This window comes from Xenopus laevis, chromosome 3S, assembly GCF_017654675.1.
Source record: "Xenopus laevis strain J_2021 chromosome 3S, Xenopus_laevis_v10.1, whole genome shotgun sequence".
NCBI lineage: Eukaryota > Metazoa > Chordata > Amphibia > Anura > Pipidae > Xenopus > Xenopus laevis.
Window position 1 is genome coordinate 126,150,768 of NC_054376.1, and position 16,163 is coordinate 126,166,930.

General features: G+C 40.7%; 1 protein-coding gene across 1 annotated transcript in view; it reads right to left on the reverse strand.

The window, feature by feature from the left end:
* Window positions 1–14,941, reverse strand: part of LOC108703501 (A.superbus venom factor 1) — a 51,582-nt gene extending 36,641 nt beyond the window's left edge. The window contains exons 1-14 of the mRNA XM_041588931.1: window positions 14,836–14,941; window positions 12,117–12,309; window positions 11,740–11,902; window positions 9,353–9,423; window positions 8,493–8,587; window positions 7,130–7,212; window positions 6,659–6,746; window positions 5,958–6,060; window positions 5,374–5,494; window positions 4,646–4,761; window positions 2,914–3,006; window positions 2,667–2,756; window positions 991–1,197; window positions 355–558 (exon numbers count right to left, since the gene is read on the reverse strand). Of these exons, the coding sequence (XP_041444865.1) occupies window positions 355–558; window positions 991–1,197; window positions 2,667–2,756; window positions 2,914–3,006; window positions 4,646–4,761; window positions 5,374–5,494; window positions 5,958–6,060; window positions 6,659–6,746; window positions 7,130–7,212; window positions 8,493–8,587; window positions 9,353–9,423; window positions 11,740–11,902; window positions 12,117–12,309; window positions 14,836–14,897 (1,689 nt within the window). The 5' untranslated portion in view covers window positions 14,898–14,941. The remainder of the gene's footprint in view (window positions 1–354; window positions 559–990; window positions 1,198–2,666; window positions 2,757–2,913; window positions 3,007–4,645; window positions 4,762–5,373; window positions 5,495–5,957; window positions 6,061–6,658; window positions 6,747–7,129; window positions 7,213–8,492; window positions 8,588–9,352; window positions 9,424–11,739; window positions 11,903–12,116; window positions 12,310–14,835) is intronic.
* Window positions 14,942–16,163: the final 1,222 nt, after the last annotated feature.

Here is a 16,163-nt window from a genome sequence, read left to right on the forward strand (position 1 = left end):
CCACTGAGACACACTCAGTTACATTGAGAAGGAAAAACAGCAGCCTGCCAGAAAGCATTTCTCTCCTAAAGTGCAGGCACAAGTCACATGACATGGGGCAGCTGGGAAATTGACAAAATATCTAGCCCCATGTCAGATTTCAAAATTGAATATAAAAAAATCTGTTTGCTCTTTTGAGAAATGGATTTCAGTGCAGAAGTCTGCTGGAATAGCACTATTAACTGATGCGTTTTGAAAAAAAACATGTACACCAGCCCATACTCTTCAGTATCTGACTGGCTCATGGGTTAAGAACACTGATACTATACAATCAGACATGCATGGTATGGACACCATTTCATTAAGTTGACTTACCGTACCCATGCAGGTATCTAACACATCTACCCAGGCAGAGTCAGATACAATATCATGTTTTCCATTCTTTGTCACCATGTAATATGCCACAATACGGAAAGATGGTAGGTAGTCTTCAGTGACCCTCAGAGTCATGGAAACCATTTGCTGATTAGGTAACCGTTCCTGTCTTCCCACCTTCATGATCCTCCCCCGGCTCATTATCTGGAAGAGAAATGATAATGTCAGGAATTTTAATGTGACTTTTGCCTCTAAAATTATTTAAGAGAACTAATACTTCCAGGTTAATTTCCCAACTCATATCTGTCAACCCTACAGCTCTGCTTATGAACAGGTTCTGCAAATGAGGCAACATAAGGAGTCCAACGTGGTGTCATTTGGAAGGGGGCATAGAGTTCTCCGGAGGGGCATAGGTTTTTTAAAAATCTTTAATTCTACTTTAAATCATGAAATGGAAAAGCCCATTCATAGCAAAAGGTACCCAACTCACATAATGGAAATAGTCTGGTTTTATTGGCCTGCACCTGGCTAAGTTTGCCCTAGAGAAGACATACAATTTCCATTAGTAACTGTGTGACCTATCACAATACCCAGAGTGGGTTTCTTTCAGGTTTCAGAGGTTGTATGTCTGGTTACCAAAAATCTGACATGTTGGATTTGATTCTGAATGTGAGTTTCCGAGTCACTGAAAAACAAATTCATTGTGAGAGTTTTTCCAAGTGCTATTTCTGAACCAGTGATGCTGATGTGCAGGTAATTTCCAGTCCTTGAACTGTAGGCTGTAGGAGTCATGGTTGCAGTCACTTGGTGCTGGGGTAGCAATCCTTTCTGGTCTGTTTTCAACTGGAAACAAAAAAATAAAAGACATAAAGCACTATCCTGGGAATCCTACAAACTTCAAACTTCACTTGGCCCAGTAACATTCCTTCCTGAAGCACACATGCTCAGGGCTCTTCCTTTTGTGAATTTGTTCTTGGCAGACAAGTAAGAAAACTTGGTCTAATAGGAGAGCCATGATAGGATATACTATGTCAGAGATCCCACTAGGTGTGATACTGAAGAACTTAAGAGTAGGGTAGCTAGTGAGTAATTTGCACTCCATCAAGGATGTTCTTAAGGATTACATTCTTGGGTGTACTACCCAAGAGTAGGGATCAATTTCACAAACCTAGGGGTAGATGCTCTTCTGACCAGGTTCCAATTGTGAGGACTGAAAGATTGTGGTGACACTTTCAAGTCAACTAAGCATGTTTTGAACATTGTACCCAATGGGCAATTACTCCTGAAGAGTTTCTGTGTAAGTATCTAATCTACCACTAGTAGCAAATAGGCAGAGGTCCTCAAGTGCTTGCACCAACTGGTACCCTTTTGCATGACTATGTGTAAAAAGAGGCTAATAACTTGACAGCAGCCTTTACAAACCACAAGGTTAACAACCTCTTTTGTAAATACAGAACAGGGTTTGATTCTTTCGGCAAACCACAAAGGCAGCTTCCAGAAGTGGACAATCTCATGATCTTCTACTTTAGCATAACTCTTCACAGTTGTGCTGGGAAATAGGAGATAATCTTTTGGTAACCCACTGGAATTATCTAGGTGCTTCTGTTCCATATTTTTATATGATACTCACAGTAATGGTCATTTATCTTATTCCCAAGTCATCCTATTGGTTCCACCTGCAAGAGTTTCTCCACGAATGTCTCCTGGCTGACCCAACCCAGGGATACGTTTAGCTAGAAGACTGGTTATCCACTATTAGAGTAACTGTTAGATTTATTTTAAATGGCTTCAGAAGTTTTCCATTATAGTGTAACACTTAGGGCCTTATTTATCAAAATCCGCATTTATCTGACTATTTAATTAAGAAAAAGTATGGCCAAACTAGAATCCACAATTGGAGTATATTTATTTTTAAAAAAGCGCAATATAATCTGATCGGAGAAAAACATGAAAAAAATTCCAGCACAGACCACAGAAACTTCTGAATAGGATAGGGACCTCTCCTATTAACTTATACACGATCTTGGTAGGTCAGAGATTTAGGAATTTTGGATTCAGACTTTTACCATCCTCCGGGTATAGTAAATCTCTAAGAATTAAAGTTTTTTCCACTAAAAATTTGGATTGTATAGTAAAAAAAACCTTGAATCTTTAGAGTTTTTTGGATTTGGAGATTGATAAATAACCTTCTTAGAATGGTAGATTCCAATGATAGCTAAAAGTAGATCCCTCCATTAATATCATCTGTCATTCCTTATTTATTATTATTATTTTTTAGGTTTTTACATAATCAAAATGTATTTCATACTCACAGTTATGAGCAGATCATTTATTCCTGGAGGTGTGTTCAATGTCAGCCTAGTGGTTCCATCTGCTTTACTGTCCCCAGAACTTTCCTCTGACTGAACCAAAACAGGGACACTGTTAGCTCGTTCATACCCTTCTGTGTACTACCCATATTTAGATTTTTTTCAATGGCTTCAGAAGTGTTCCATGGCACTTAAAATGGTATATATCCAATGATAATTACATCAAAATAAAAATGTTTTTGATACTCACAATTTTCTTTTTCCCATCTTGTTGAGTATATTCTAGATTAGCCACAACAGGGATGCCTTTAGCTGGTGACCCATCAGGATTGGTTACAAATGCCTGATAAAGTACATGTATATATAAAGAGAGAGAATGATCCTGCATATATATGAAATACAAATGGCGTCATTCTAACTTTGTGGGGTTGTCTTTGCCAGTTGCTTTTAGAAGTATCCCACTAACTTCCCAGAAGAGGACTTTAGAAATGAAAACCAGTTTGTGAAAGTGTTGTTTGTGGAGGCATAATGATATAACCCTGGGCAGAAAGGGGCAGATGTTTAGAGTTATGTGTTGCTTATAGGGAAAGTTCCTTGGCAAAGCAGAATCAATCCTCAGGATAGCTTTAAAGGGGAAGGAAACGTCGGCGCTAACCCCCTCCCCCTCCCGTGTATTGCCCCCCTCCCTCCTCCCCCTGGCCTACCCCTCCCGCTGGGCAAATGCCCATAACTTGTTACTTACCCTTCTGCGCAGGTCCAGTCCAGGGAGTTCACAGGCGACATCTTCTTCCACGCGATCTTCTTCCTCCTTTGACCGGCGTTTTGGCGCATGCGCAGTAGGATCGTTTCGCCGGTACGGATCTACTGCGCATTGCGCCAAAAGTCACGCGCATGCGCAGTAGATCGTACCGGCGAAATGATCCTACTGCGCATGCGCCGGTCAAAGGAGGAAGAAGATCGCGTGGAAGAAGATGTCGCCTGTGAACTCCCTGGACTGGACCTGCGCAGAAGGGTAAGTAACAAGTTAGGGGCATTTGCCCAGCGGGAGGGGTAGGCCAGGGGGGAGGAGGGAGGGGGGGCAATACACGGGAGGGGGGTTAGCGCCGACGAGGTTTCCTTCCCCTTTAAGAAGGGGTTGGATGGTGTTTAGCAAGTGAGGGAATACAGGGTTATGGAAGATAGCTCATAGTACAAGTTGATCCAGGGACTGACTCCAATTGCCATCTTGGAGTCAGGAAAGATTTTTTCCTTCTCTGAGGCAAATTGGAGAGGCTTCCAACTGGGGTTTTTCCTCCATCTGCATCAACCAGCAGTTAGGCAGGTTATATATAGACTTAAAAGGTTATGGAACAAAGTGTCTTCTTACATAAGCAGATGAATGTCATATGATGCATGGTCTAGTGAGTTAAATGTTCTACCATGTCAAGTGTCCATTGGCATTATTAGTAGATTATGACCCTAGAATTTGTAGTTTGGGTGTTTTACTTTTGAAAGCAGCTAGTAAGTTGCAGGTAAAACTTAGTCCCTTTGTAAAATGTATAATGAAGAAATTGAATTCTTAATGAATCAGATGAAAATTAAGCGTAGGACTGGCCAGATATGGGATGACTTTGACGTAGTTGTTCAGTTTAAATATATTGCAATGTATGGACAAACAATCCCTGTTTTGTTTAAAGGGTAAGGCATTTTTTAGTAGCTGTATGCCCAAAATGTCTCAATGTCCTAAATATATTGATAATGGGTTGAGTGCAGAGGACTCTTGTATTTGACCCTAGATTTTGTAGGTTTAGCTTCATCATAACATCAGATCAATACACATTCAAGTTCCCCATGCACACAGGCCAACATCAAGTATATACAATTATATAGCCCTTGGTTAAATATTGTCAATTCCAACAAGATTCTATGTGTTATGAAACAACCATCCTTGTGTCACCAACATGGAATACAAGAAGACAGATGAAGCTTAGACAGGCTATTACCACCACATCAAAAGGCAATCCAGGCTTGAAATATTGGGAGGTTTTGGTGAAGAAGACTTTGTAAGGTGATGTCACAATGTAGATCTCCTCTAACAGAGCCTCTGCCATGTCCGTGCCTGAAGGAGACACATTTAGTATTTAATTTATAATACACAATGTGTAATAATCATAACCTGAAGGTAAACTCTGGGTTCTAAACCAAAGAAGTACCTCCTGGCCTATCCAGAAACAAAAACTAAAGGACCACTGTTTGGGCAACTGCCCTACAGCTACTGCAGCAATTCCCTCTGTGCTGGCTTAAGAATAAAGGCTTTGCACAATGGCAATATTTTGTATTTATTCTAAGCCTATTACAAAGCTTCCGTCCATAATTTCTGCAAATGTAGAAGACTTTTTAGATGCTTATGGGGCTCATGGTGCTCACTGATAATGATGGGCGAATTTGTCCAGTTTTGCAGAAAAATTCACGAAACGCATTGAAGTCAATGGGCGAATTTATTCATCGAAATGCAGAAATTCGCTGCCGATTTGTGCCTGCCGAATTTATTTGCCCATCACTACTCACCGACCATTGAGAAAAGGATGTAGATGGGTTCTCCATTTGGTTCAGTTATACCTGTACGGTTATTTTCCTTTATATTGGCCTCACCAAGACTATGTTCTGCACTTATAAGGCACTTTTATCCCCCCTTCTGTATGGAATAATCTAAACACACTGCACTGCTCACCTGTTGCAGTGATCAAAGAGACCGTCATGTATAACCTGTATTGCAACATGTCCTCAGTCGTATTAAAATAATTCCGGAGGTGGTCCCCTTTCAGCTCAGCCCGACCTTCACCTTCATAAATCTAAATGATAAAATTAGGTAAAATAGACAAGAACAGCATCTCTGGACCACTAGACAGCTACAGTTAATGCCAAATCATGGGGCCAGTAAGCCTACATCTAAGGCACAAACTATTAGACCTGGGCCAACTTTGTTAACATCATGTTTTTAGCCTCTGCATGAATTTTGACATAGGGATTTAGATATTCACTTCTAGATATTCCTATCTGGATCCCAAAAGTTATGTCTTATCTACTAATAAAGTCTTTATATTTCTTATTCAGCATAACCACTGACATCAAATCTCCAGATGCCCTTGTAACCCCCATGCTCCACCCGTCCTCCATGTTCTTCCCTTCCAACAATTAGAGGATTTGCTTGCAATGCAGGGCCACTTATTTTGTGGTATTGGGAAATAAAGGAGCAATAAATGAATTCCAGAATAACAAAAAAAAAAGAAGAGAGGAACAAAATGTATGTGCTACCTGTACTCTCGCTAGAGACTCTGTAATTCCTGTCTTTATGCCATCCTTCTGTAGCCCAAAGAGCACAAACGCGTGTCCTTCCACCGGCTTCCCAAACAGATACCTGGGCACATAGAGCTGATATCAGCACCTGGGGATGTCACTGATCCCTATACCCAGGACCGCCATCAGAAATCACAGGGCCCCATACGACAAAATTTCCTGGGCCCCCTGGGCTTCACCCCCAAGCAAGCCCCACCTACAGGTCTGCCCTCCCCACCCCACAGGTCCGCCCCCACCACACAGTAAAAAAATTGTTTGCTAGGGTTCCCACATGTTATTAAAAAATAAAAAGATATTGGTGGTCAGGGCCCCACATAAAAAAACATTTGTGGCCAGGCCCCCCCCATTAAAAAATATTGGTGGCTAGAACCCCACATGAGGAAAAAAAATTGGTGGCCAAAATTGGTGGCCAGGGCCCCTTAAACGTCCATGCCTTCCCGAAGTCAGCAGCTCTCAGAAAGATGGGGGGCCCAGCTAATCAAGTAAGTGCGGTGTGGCCGGGCCCCCCTTACCCTCGGGGCCCCTACAACGCTCCCCCCTGTCCCCCCCTGATGGCTGCCCTGCCTATACCCCCCACTCACCCTGCACAGGTAATCACTGAGTGTAACTTATACATACCCCCTACTCACCCTATAGCAGATTTTTTTGCAGATACTCACTGTGCCTCAATATTCACTGTAAATGTCTCAGTATCAGTATAAAAGAAACTATTTTCTGGTTTCAGAATTATTTCTATTATGGGCAGTACTGCAATCAGAAAAAAATAAAAGGAAAATATATGAGCAATATATGGAAGAAAAAGAAATGCACTTAACGAGGAAGTGGTTGCCTATTATTGTTAAAGAAGGCTTTAGAGACTCCACCATAAATTCAGAGAAGTATTAACATGAATTCAGAGAAGTATTAACATGATTATTATTATGTTCTATGCTGGTCTATGAGACAGATTAGTGTATGCCACAACATCTACACTATCCCCAAAGATTTTCTAGATGACTTGAAAATCACAAGGGCTGAAGTAGGACAGTTGGAGACAACACACTATAAAGAAATATTTTCATAACTCAATGTTTTGAGCTTCCCCTTTGTCTACATCAAGTGATAATATGGCACGTTGCATTGGGACTTACTGTATTCTTTCACCTCAAAATTGCTGGTGTAATTCTGCTGAGGGGTGTCTGCATACTTTGCTGAGATAGTCCATACCCCGAGGCTGCAAAATTGATAGTGAAAATGGATTTCTCAAGAGTAGGTATGTAGTCACTTTTGGCCTCTTAAATGCACTTTACCTTCCCACTCTACACTTTTTTGACAGTCCATGTATATATATATATGTCAGGGCTTCTGCATTCTCTGATAGTATTACTAAACCCATTTTTAGAGTAACAGTCCCTCTTTTGACAGCTCAACCTGCAGTCCCTCGTTTGTACTGGAAAGTCCCGTTTTTCTCTGCATTGAACAGCCAGAAAAATAAACAAGATTCTAACTTAATTGGCTTTTGGCAGACAGCCCAGAATAGCCACAGCTGCAGATAAGATACTTTTTTAACAAATTCTAGATAAGCAAACAAGTAATCGTAACAATATAAGATAACTGGTCCCTTGGGAAAAGTTAGACTCAGCTTAAAAAGGCAATTCACCTTCATTAGCAAAACTGTAATAACTGAAAAATAAAACACAGAAATATGTTCAAACTTTCTATAACCTGCCAAATTTTGTAAAATGAACATGTTAATTAGGGGGTGTTGCCACAAAAATGGGCATGGTCAAAAAAGCCAACTTTTTGTCCCTCTTTTTATTTCCAAAATGTTGGGAGGTATGCTGTTTAACAGAGAATTTGTGCTCAAATGCCATAACTCCATCTCCATCTAGATGCTCCATCTAGGACTTATTTGAAGTTTGAATCCCTGTTTCCAATTACAAGCTCAGAGGTCTAAAAATTATTACTAGAGAAAGGTGTGCACCCTGGGGGTAGTAGGACCTACAGGTCAATAGTTCCTGGTTCTCTACAGCTGAGGATCCCCATGGTCAAGCTCATGTAGTAAGGGTCAATACTGGAGACTTAATTCAGCAGTAGAAGGAACATACTCCATACAATTGCTACCATGTTTATCCTTTCATGCCCCTCAGGGCTGAGACATGATAATCTGAGTTCCATCCGGTGAAGAAAGAATGGAGAAGGACTAAGTTGTATTCAAAGATCAACTATGCCTCCTGGCTCATGCTCCCTCAATAACATCAGTCCCATCTGTACTACTATTGGAGATGTGTAAGCAAATGGATGTGAAAACACTGTGGCCTGAGAGCAGAGTCCACTAGGTGAGCAATTCTTTGAGTTTTCAGCCATGGACAAGCAGTAGTGGCATATCCCTTAGTTCTCAGAATAACTGTAATGCTATATCATTATCATAAACATCAGTTGCAAAGAATGAATGTCCTCTCGCTTCTCTTAGTACCTTCCATGATCTATTTTGTATTTCTGTTATTCTCTCACCTTACAAGTTCAGGCAGATTATGTGTCTCAGACAAGATCCCCGAATTACCGGCAGGGTGGATGGAATTCCTTAAAACAATTATGCCATCTGGGTTCTACAAAGATAAAGCTTTTTTTAAATTTTGACTTATGGCTAAACATACAGAAATAACATACATCTAGTTTTCCTATAAATATTATTTCCTCTCACACAGCCTGATGGTGAAACTTAAAGCATGGCATATGTATTTCCTTCCCAAAGAGGTTGATGAAAGCCATCGCCAAAGGAAAAGCTATATTGCTGAAGAACTACAGACACCTTTATGGTCTAGTACATTGACTAAATAGAATACCCTGGTGGAAGAAACCTCATCATTCTGCATGACCCTTGTGTGTTGAAGCACAATACAGAAACACAACACTACACAAGGTTTCTTGAAAATGAAGACACTCCAATAATATACAGTAACTCTTGGTGGCGTTGTGTCCTCTCTCAGTTTCAAGTTACGTCCCTCAGGATTTAATTTAATGCTTGAACTCCTGTCAATGTCTATATTTCTTATGAAGTTGTATTTTCACTTACAATAACAACATAGTCATTCTCATCCCCACCCTGGTCCATCTCTGTACTCATCATCAATACAGTTGTTAAACAATTTTTCAGTAGAGCAAATGTGGAGGAAGCCTCATAGAGAAGCTTACTTTCTCCAAATAGCCTACTCCTATCATAAATCAGTTCTGCTGTCTAAAATCCGAAATAATTACAACTTCAAATGTTTATATTGCGCTGCTGAATAAACATTAGTCAGGATCCATTGCTGTTATTGTACTGAATTTAGCAGAGCTCCAAGGCCAATAAAAGAAAAGGACGGAATTCCTACCACAAATTCGATGATCATTGGTTTTGAGACTGGAGCCATCTTATAGTTCATGGAGAAAACCCGGTACCTAACTGTGGAGAAATAGATTTAATAATAAGACAAAGAAGGGCATTGAAGTGTGACCAGAGGGCAGGAGAAGAGGAAACAGAATTACATAAAAAGACTGTAAATATGAAGATGTAATTGCACCTTCTGGAACTCTTGTATAAGAACTTGTTTTTTTCTTTTAATTGACCTAAGTAATTGACCTTTCTTAAAACCCAAACTGACTTTAAGCTACACACACTGCAGATTTGTCCAGATCCTCCTACAAGGAGGACACATTCGGGATGGAGTCAATTGTTCTACATAGGTTTGTGTCAATGGCACAATAACATTTCTCTCAATGCCCCCCTGCAAATCATTAACAAAAAGACTGAATGAAAGTGGACCCAATGCAGAACCTTTCAACACTCCACATAAAACTGTAATAATACCTGCACTGAATCCTGAATTGACGTGCGCCACGCATGCTCGTTTGTTGTATTTGGCGTGCTTTATTGTCTGATCTTTTTTCTTGACCTAGCCTGTTCCTGACCTTTTTTGGTTTGCTGACTGCCTGTTTATTTACCATTGGATCCCATTTCTGTATTACGCTTTAACCCGGAAATTCGGCTCAGTTATTGCGCTCAATGCACTAGCGATGCTGCTCCGAAGCTGATTATTAAGTGCGGGAGAGGGGGGCGGCAGCAGTACCAAAATCACCCCTGCTGGGACCTTGATGTTAGTCCTGGGTTTTGGGATACCTTATGTTACAGAAAAGCTGATCTAGTTAGAGAATATACCACTAGTCTCTCTCCCTCTCTATATGATGTCTTAGCCAGCTGGTTAGAGTTTATGATTCTATTTTGATGTGGGTGCCTAAACCTAAATGAAAGTGATGTGAAATTAATCCTTCATCTATAAGTGATTTCCACTGCTATAACTTTTGACTAAAGCAACCATCAGACATGGCAGACCCCTCATTAAGGGGCAAATTCACTAAGCGCCGAAGCGCCGAACGCTAGCGTTACTTCGCTAGCGTTTGTCATTTTCGTTACTGCGCAAATTCACTAACGAACGCTGGCGTAGTTTTGCTAGTGTTACTTCGCACCCTTACGCCTGGCGAAGTTTCGCTAGCGACGTAACTACGCAAATTCACTAACTTGCGCAGTGTACTGAACGCTACCTTTTACGCTAGACTTCCTTCGCCACCTCAGACCTGGCGAAGCGCAATAGAGTAGATAGGGATTGTTTCAAAAAAAGTCAAAAAATTTTCTAAGTCCCAAAAAACGCTGGCGTGTTTTCTACATTATGGGTGATAGGCTGAAAAAAATCGAATTTTGGGGCTCTCCTCCTTCCCCCCTACATTTCCTGACTCATGGCAACTTACCTAGACAGTGGGCACATGTGTAGGGCAAAATAACATTTTTATTTGCTGATTTGAAGGTTTTCTAGGCATTTGTAGTGCTGATACGTATTCCTCCATTGAAATTTGAATTTCACGCCGTATGCAAATTAGCCTTCGCTAGCGTAACTTCGCTTTACTTAGCGAATCAACGCTAGCGCAACTTCGCAACCTTACGCTACCCCTGAGCGCAACTTCGGATTTTAGTGAATTTGCGAAGCGCTGGCGAAACTACGCCTGGTGAAGTGTGGCGAAGTGCGGCGAAGTTACACCTGGCGCAACTACGAATCTTAGTGAATTTGCCCCTTAGTATCTTTCCTGGAGATCTGCCCATTTTGTCATTATGGATTGTCTAGTCTGCTTCTGTTAGTACAGAACATTTCTTTATTGCCTGTTTATTGTATTCAAGTTCACCTGCTTGAGGATAGTATTATAACCACATTTTGGTGGAGTCTGTAGGTGCCAAGCATTAAGATCTTTCCCTTGTGCCAAATGGTACATTGAAGCAGACATGACTGCATAAAGCCCAACTAGCTATCCTTCTTCTCAACACATGATGCGTTCCACAATTACAAACGTGAGTTTACAACAGGGACCTAGCGCAGTCGTGGTCAGTCACCAAAGGATTCCCTCCTGTTCACTAGGAGCTTCAACCTAAAGAGCAACATGTTTTAAGGCTTTGTTAGACCCTACCCTTCAGGAGGTATGTGACCCCTCTAGTTATTCTAGTTTTATTATATGCTGTGGAAGATTTGCTCCATTTAGGAGTTTCATCTGATAGACCTGCCCAACCGGAGGGTTGAAAATTTCATTGGGTGGGAACTGCATAAGTGTGTAATTGCCCAATATGATCCGGGTGCCTCTGAAGCAACAACCATTTCATCCCAAATTTGGCCCAGTTTGTGGGTGGCAAAATCAGTAAGTTTGACACATATTGCATGGCCTTCTTACTTTTACTTACCTTTAGTTCCTGGGGTGTAGATAGTCTTATCTGTCTGAATGAAGATATAGCCACTGCTGTACTGCAACATCACAACTTTCTCTAGTGTACAGGAACCAGAACTCACAACGACATACACAAACTGATTATTTCTTGTGTCTTTGGGGAGTTGGTCAGAGGGAATCTATGGGGAGACAGGTTATTTATACATTATAGGCAGAACACAGTCAATCAAGGTGCTGAACATCTTCCATATTACACAGGGTTCCACACAAAATGATCCTTACCAAACACAACACAAATATGATAACACGTGTAAGGCTGTCAGAACCCAAAATACATTTATTGCTGCATCATGGGTAGCCATTTTGGTACAGTTACATGTTATTACATCTCACCTTCACTGTGGCAGTTCCAAGAAAGCCATTGTTATTATTCAATGAGACTTTGGCTGTTGCAAGATTGAGTTTCTTCTGAGGAAAGTCCTTGATGTAGATGTCAGCATCGAATGGAGAGTTGTGTTCTTGGGAATCGACCACAATGGTCTCTTCACTATCTACACGTAGCAAGCTTGCTGTTATCAGAGTGCATCTGTTGGGTAAATGTATTGTAATATGACTATGAAGATTTTCATTTATCCAGGTCATGGTATATCTAATATAGGTCAATCTAAAAACAACTGGACTTGCTGAGTAATCAATGAAGACGTTTCACTACTCATCCGAGAAGCTTCTTCAGTTCAACTGACTGGTGTGGGAAGTTCTCGGCATATAAACTCTTCCACTAATCCATTTACAATGGCACCTTGTAACTCTTCAAAGAGGTGACATCTGAAGAAACTCACAGATTGACCTATTTTTTTAGATTGACCTATACTAGATGTATTGTAATATGACACTTCTGAGATGTGTGTTATTCTGTATTGATTAACTCCAAAAATATTAAGAGGTGGGTGTAACTTACCGGCAGGAAGGCGACAGATAGTAAGACTCATTGATTAACATAAGTGCAATGACCAAAAATAGATGCAAATTGCTGTGTTTTTACCCTGAATTCAGCTTTTTCTGCAAACTGCTGTGTTTTTACCCTGAATTCAGCTTTTTCTTCCCATTATTCCAGGGAAACTGTAGACTTTTTGTAGACACATTAGCATTCTGGCCTGGTAAAATGGTGGTGAAATGTGATGAGTGCTCACTAATTGCATTTGTAGCCATAGCTTATTAATGGAACACTGGATTTAGGACCTCTTCAAGACAGATGTTAATTTCAGGGGTGTCATATATCCCTTCCCCATGCCCTATACTTTACATCTTGTGTAAAAGACCTTTGGTGCTCACTGCAAGGTGTTTCAGTCCAGTTTTGCACTGTGCACTTCCACTGGTAACTGAGTCTTACTTGCAGAGCTTGGTGTATCTGCACTGCTCATGCACTGTACATCTTGTATGAGTCTGTTCATTCTAGCCCAGTATAACAGAGAGGGTGAAGTTAATGCCCCAGTAGCATAAAAGGCTGAGGGTGGAGATAGAAATACAATCTCTTAGATCAATGTCAATAAAGTAGGAGATCAAGGTCCAGAGTTGAGGTTTGAAGGTCACAGTGAAAATTAAAGCTATGCAAATTGAAGGTGTAGTTGTCCTATGTAGCTACATATAGGGTGCTGATGCCATTGGTCCAATGAGGAGTAATATTTGGGTTTCAGCCCTGCTGTTATCCAACAGTACAGGAGGACCTGTAGTCCAGGCACAGGTAAGGACAGGCAGTGAGTGGGATGGTAAGGAGCATGTCAAGAGTCAATAACTGGAATATCATATACTACAGAACAGAATAACTGATACAAAACTTAGCAAAGTAACACCTACAATCGAGAACTGAACCCAGGTCCTAGTGGTGGTCACCATGGTGGGATTAGCTTATTGGTTTCACTGAATTCCTTGAGTATGAGAGACTAAATTAGAGCATGTCATTTTTCCCTAGCATAATATACACACACACATATATATATACACATCAAATTTTGTTGAGCACAGAACTAAACAAAGCTGACACTTTACTTGTTTATAATCAGTGGACGTTTACGTGCTTTTAGCTCTTTGTATTTATAAATGAGACCTACAGTCTCATTTAATTTCTGCTTAATTTGCCAATGTTAAGTGGAAGAGCCAAGCTATTCAGCAAGACCTAACCATGACCTAATTCTAGCAAATGACTAATTAGTGAGTCAAGTCAATTAGTGAGTCAAGTCTTGCAGGAGGGGCGGTGGAGGAACCAGATGTAAATTTTAGGAAAACTGCCTCAGTTCCCTTCTTAACTGCCTGTCAGATGCAGCCGTGTGCTTTGGTACCTTTAAAAACTCAACCTTCTGTGGAATAGAGAAAAATATTTCCTTCTGTACTCTCAAACCGAATACTAATACAGAATACCAAGCACTTCTCATACAACCTTAAAGGAGAAGGAAAGCTACAGAGGCATTTTATTGCCAATTGATTAGCCACAATAGTGCAAGCTAGAATTCTGTATTTATTCTGTAGAATGTTTTACTATACCTGAGTAAAAAACTCTAGAAGCTTTCTGTTTGTTTAGGATAGTAGCTGCCATATTAGCTTGGTGTGATATCACTTCCTGCCTGAGTCTCTCCCTGCTCACTTATAGCTCTGGGCTCAGATTACACCAGAGAAGGGAGGGGAGGGGAGAGAGGAGTAAACTGAGCATGCTCAAGCCCTAGCCTGAGCTAGGGTTTAAGATGAAAACAGGAAGTCTGATACAGAAGCCCATGAGTACACAATAGAAGGAAAGAAATGTGCTGTTTCTTTTGACAGAGCAACATTACTTTGAGGGTTTACTGGTATATTTAGGTGGACCTTTCTGAAAAGGCTTACTTACTTTTAACCTTACCTTCTCCTTTAATACATGACTATAAAAGGAGAACATCTAAAAGAGTTTGCAGTGGAAAGATGCAAAAGCAAACTGAGAACATGAGAAAGGAACATGTTGCACAAAACTGCTTCCGACATCGTGGCAGTTGGCACAAGCAAAGTAGAGGGACCATACAACTACATACAAACACCCTGAGCCAGAGAATGGGCAGGTAAATGGGGATTTTGGGAAATTTATACTCACTGTTGGGCATAGGATCCGGCCACTGCCAACAGCAGAGCCAGGCAGAGAGTTCTATACCCCATGGTGCAGGCTGGACACTGAGCAGACTTATCTGGATGGGGCAGTTTAAATGGAATGTCCCTGTGAGGGTGATGCCCTTGAGTACACAGTCCTATCAGTAACTGGGTGGAGTGAAAGAGATTTCCAAACTCACAGATTTCTTTGGCAAAATAATTTTTGTTTATGTCTAGAAATACTTCTTTCAACTTGCACCTAGTACCATTACACCTGCCCAGCTTTGGTGCATACAAGAAGCTAAATGCATTGCAAATTCACAGGCTGTGCTATTTCCAGGACTCCCTTTGTGTGTTGCACATACACATTCACTTAATACAACTGCACTTAATACAACTGCACTTAATACAACTGCACTTAATACAACTACACTTAATACAACTGCACTTAATACAACTGCACTTAATACAACTGCACTTAAAAATACAACAGCACTTAATACAACAGCACTTAATACAACTGCACTTAATACAACAGCACTTAATACAACTGCACTTAATACAACTGCACTTAATACAACTGCACTTAATACAACAGCACTTAATACAACTGCACTCTACTGCCATTGCTGGCACCATGAGAGCTGGGCCTCTGCAGTAGTGATGTGCGGGTCAACAAAAAGTTGACCTACACCAGACCATAACCCACCCCCATCTGCACCCATTCCAAACCTGTCCAGCATTTCTTTATATTTATTTTTCGAACAGTTATTTGAACAATTGACCAGCGGTGATGGGTACAAAGAGTTTGAGCTTCTAGATGTATATATTTCTGAAGTTGCCATAAGGAAATGGGACCCACTTCTTGGGATCATCATGGTTAGAGGATAAAGATAATCAGATAAACAGTGCTTCTAGGCTTATGGCAGATGTTTTTAATGCTGGCCTTTTTTCAGCAGTCAAATCACCAGTGGTGACAGGTTCAAAATCTATAATGATTATTAAATTATTAAAGCTCCTACAAACAAAGGAATTGCCCCCTGTAATTATATCATAATCATAAGCAGTCGCCTTCTCCAATATAACCTTGATCTGCTATTGGGCTGCAGTTAAGAGCATGTTTTAAATGTCATCATAACAGCTGGATGGCCATTTCTTGGGCTTTATGTTCTCTGGCTCCTCTTTTTAAGGCAAAAACAGAACATTTAGGTGGAACAGCTCTGAATTGTGAACCTCAAACGACTGGGAATATGAGAAAGTTGGAATGAGTTGGAATGAGTTGAATAATGAGCCGTAACTTGGAGTGGGTGGATTGAATTTAGAAGTGGCCTTTTT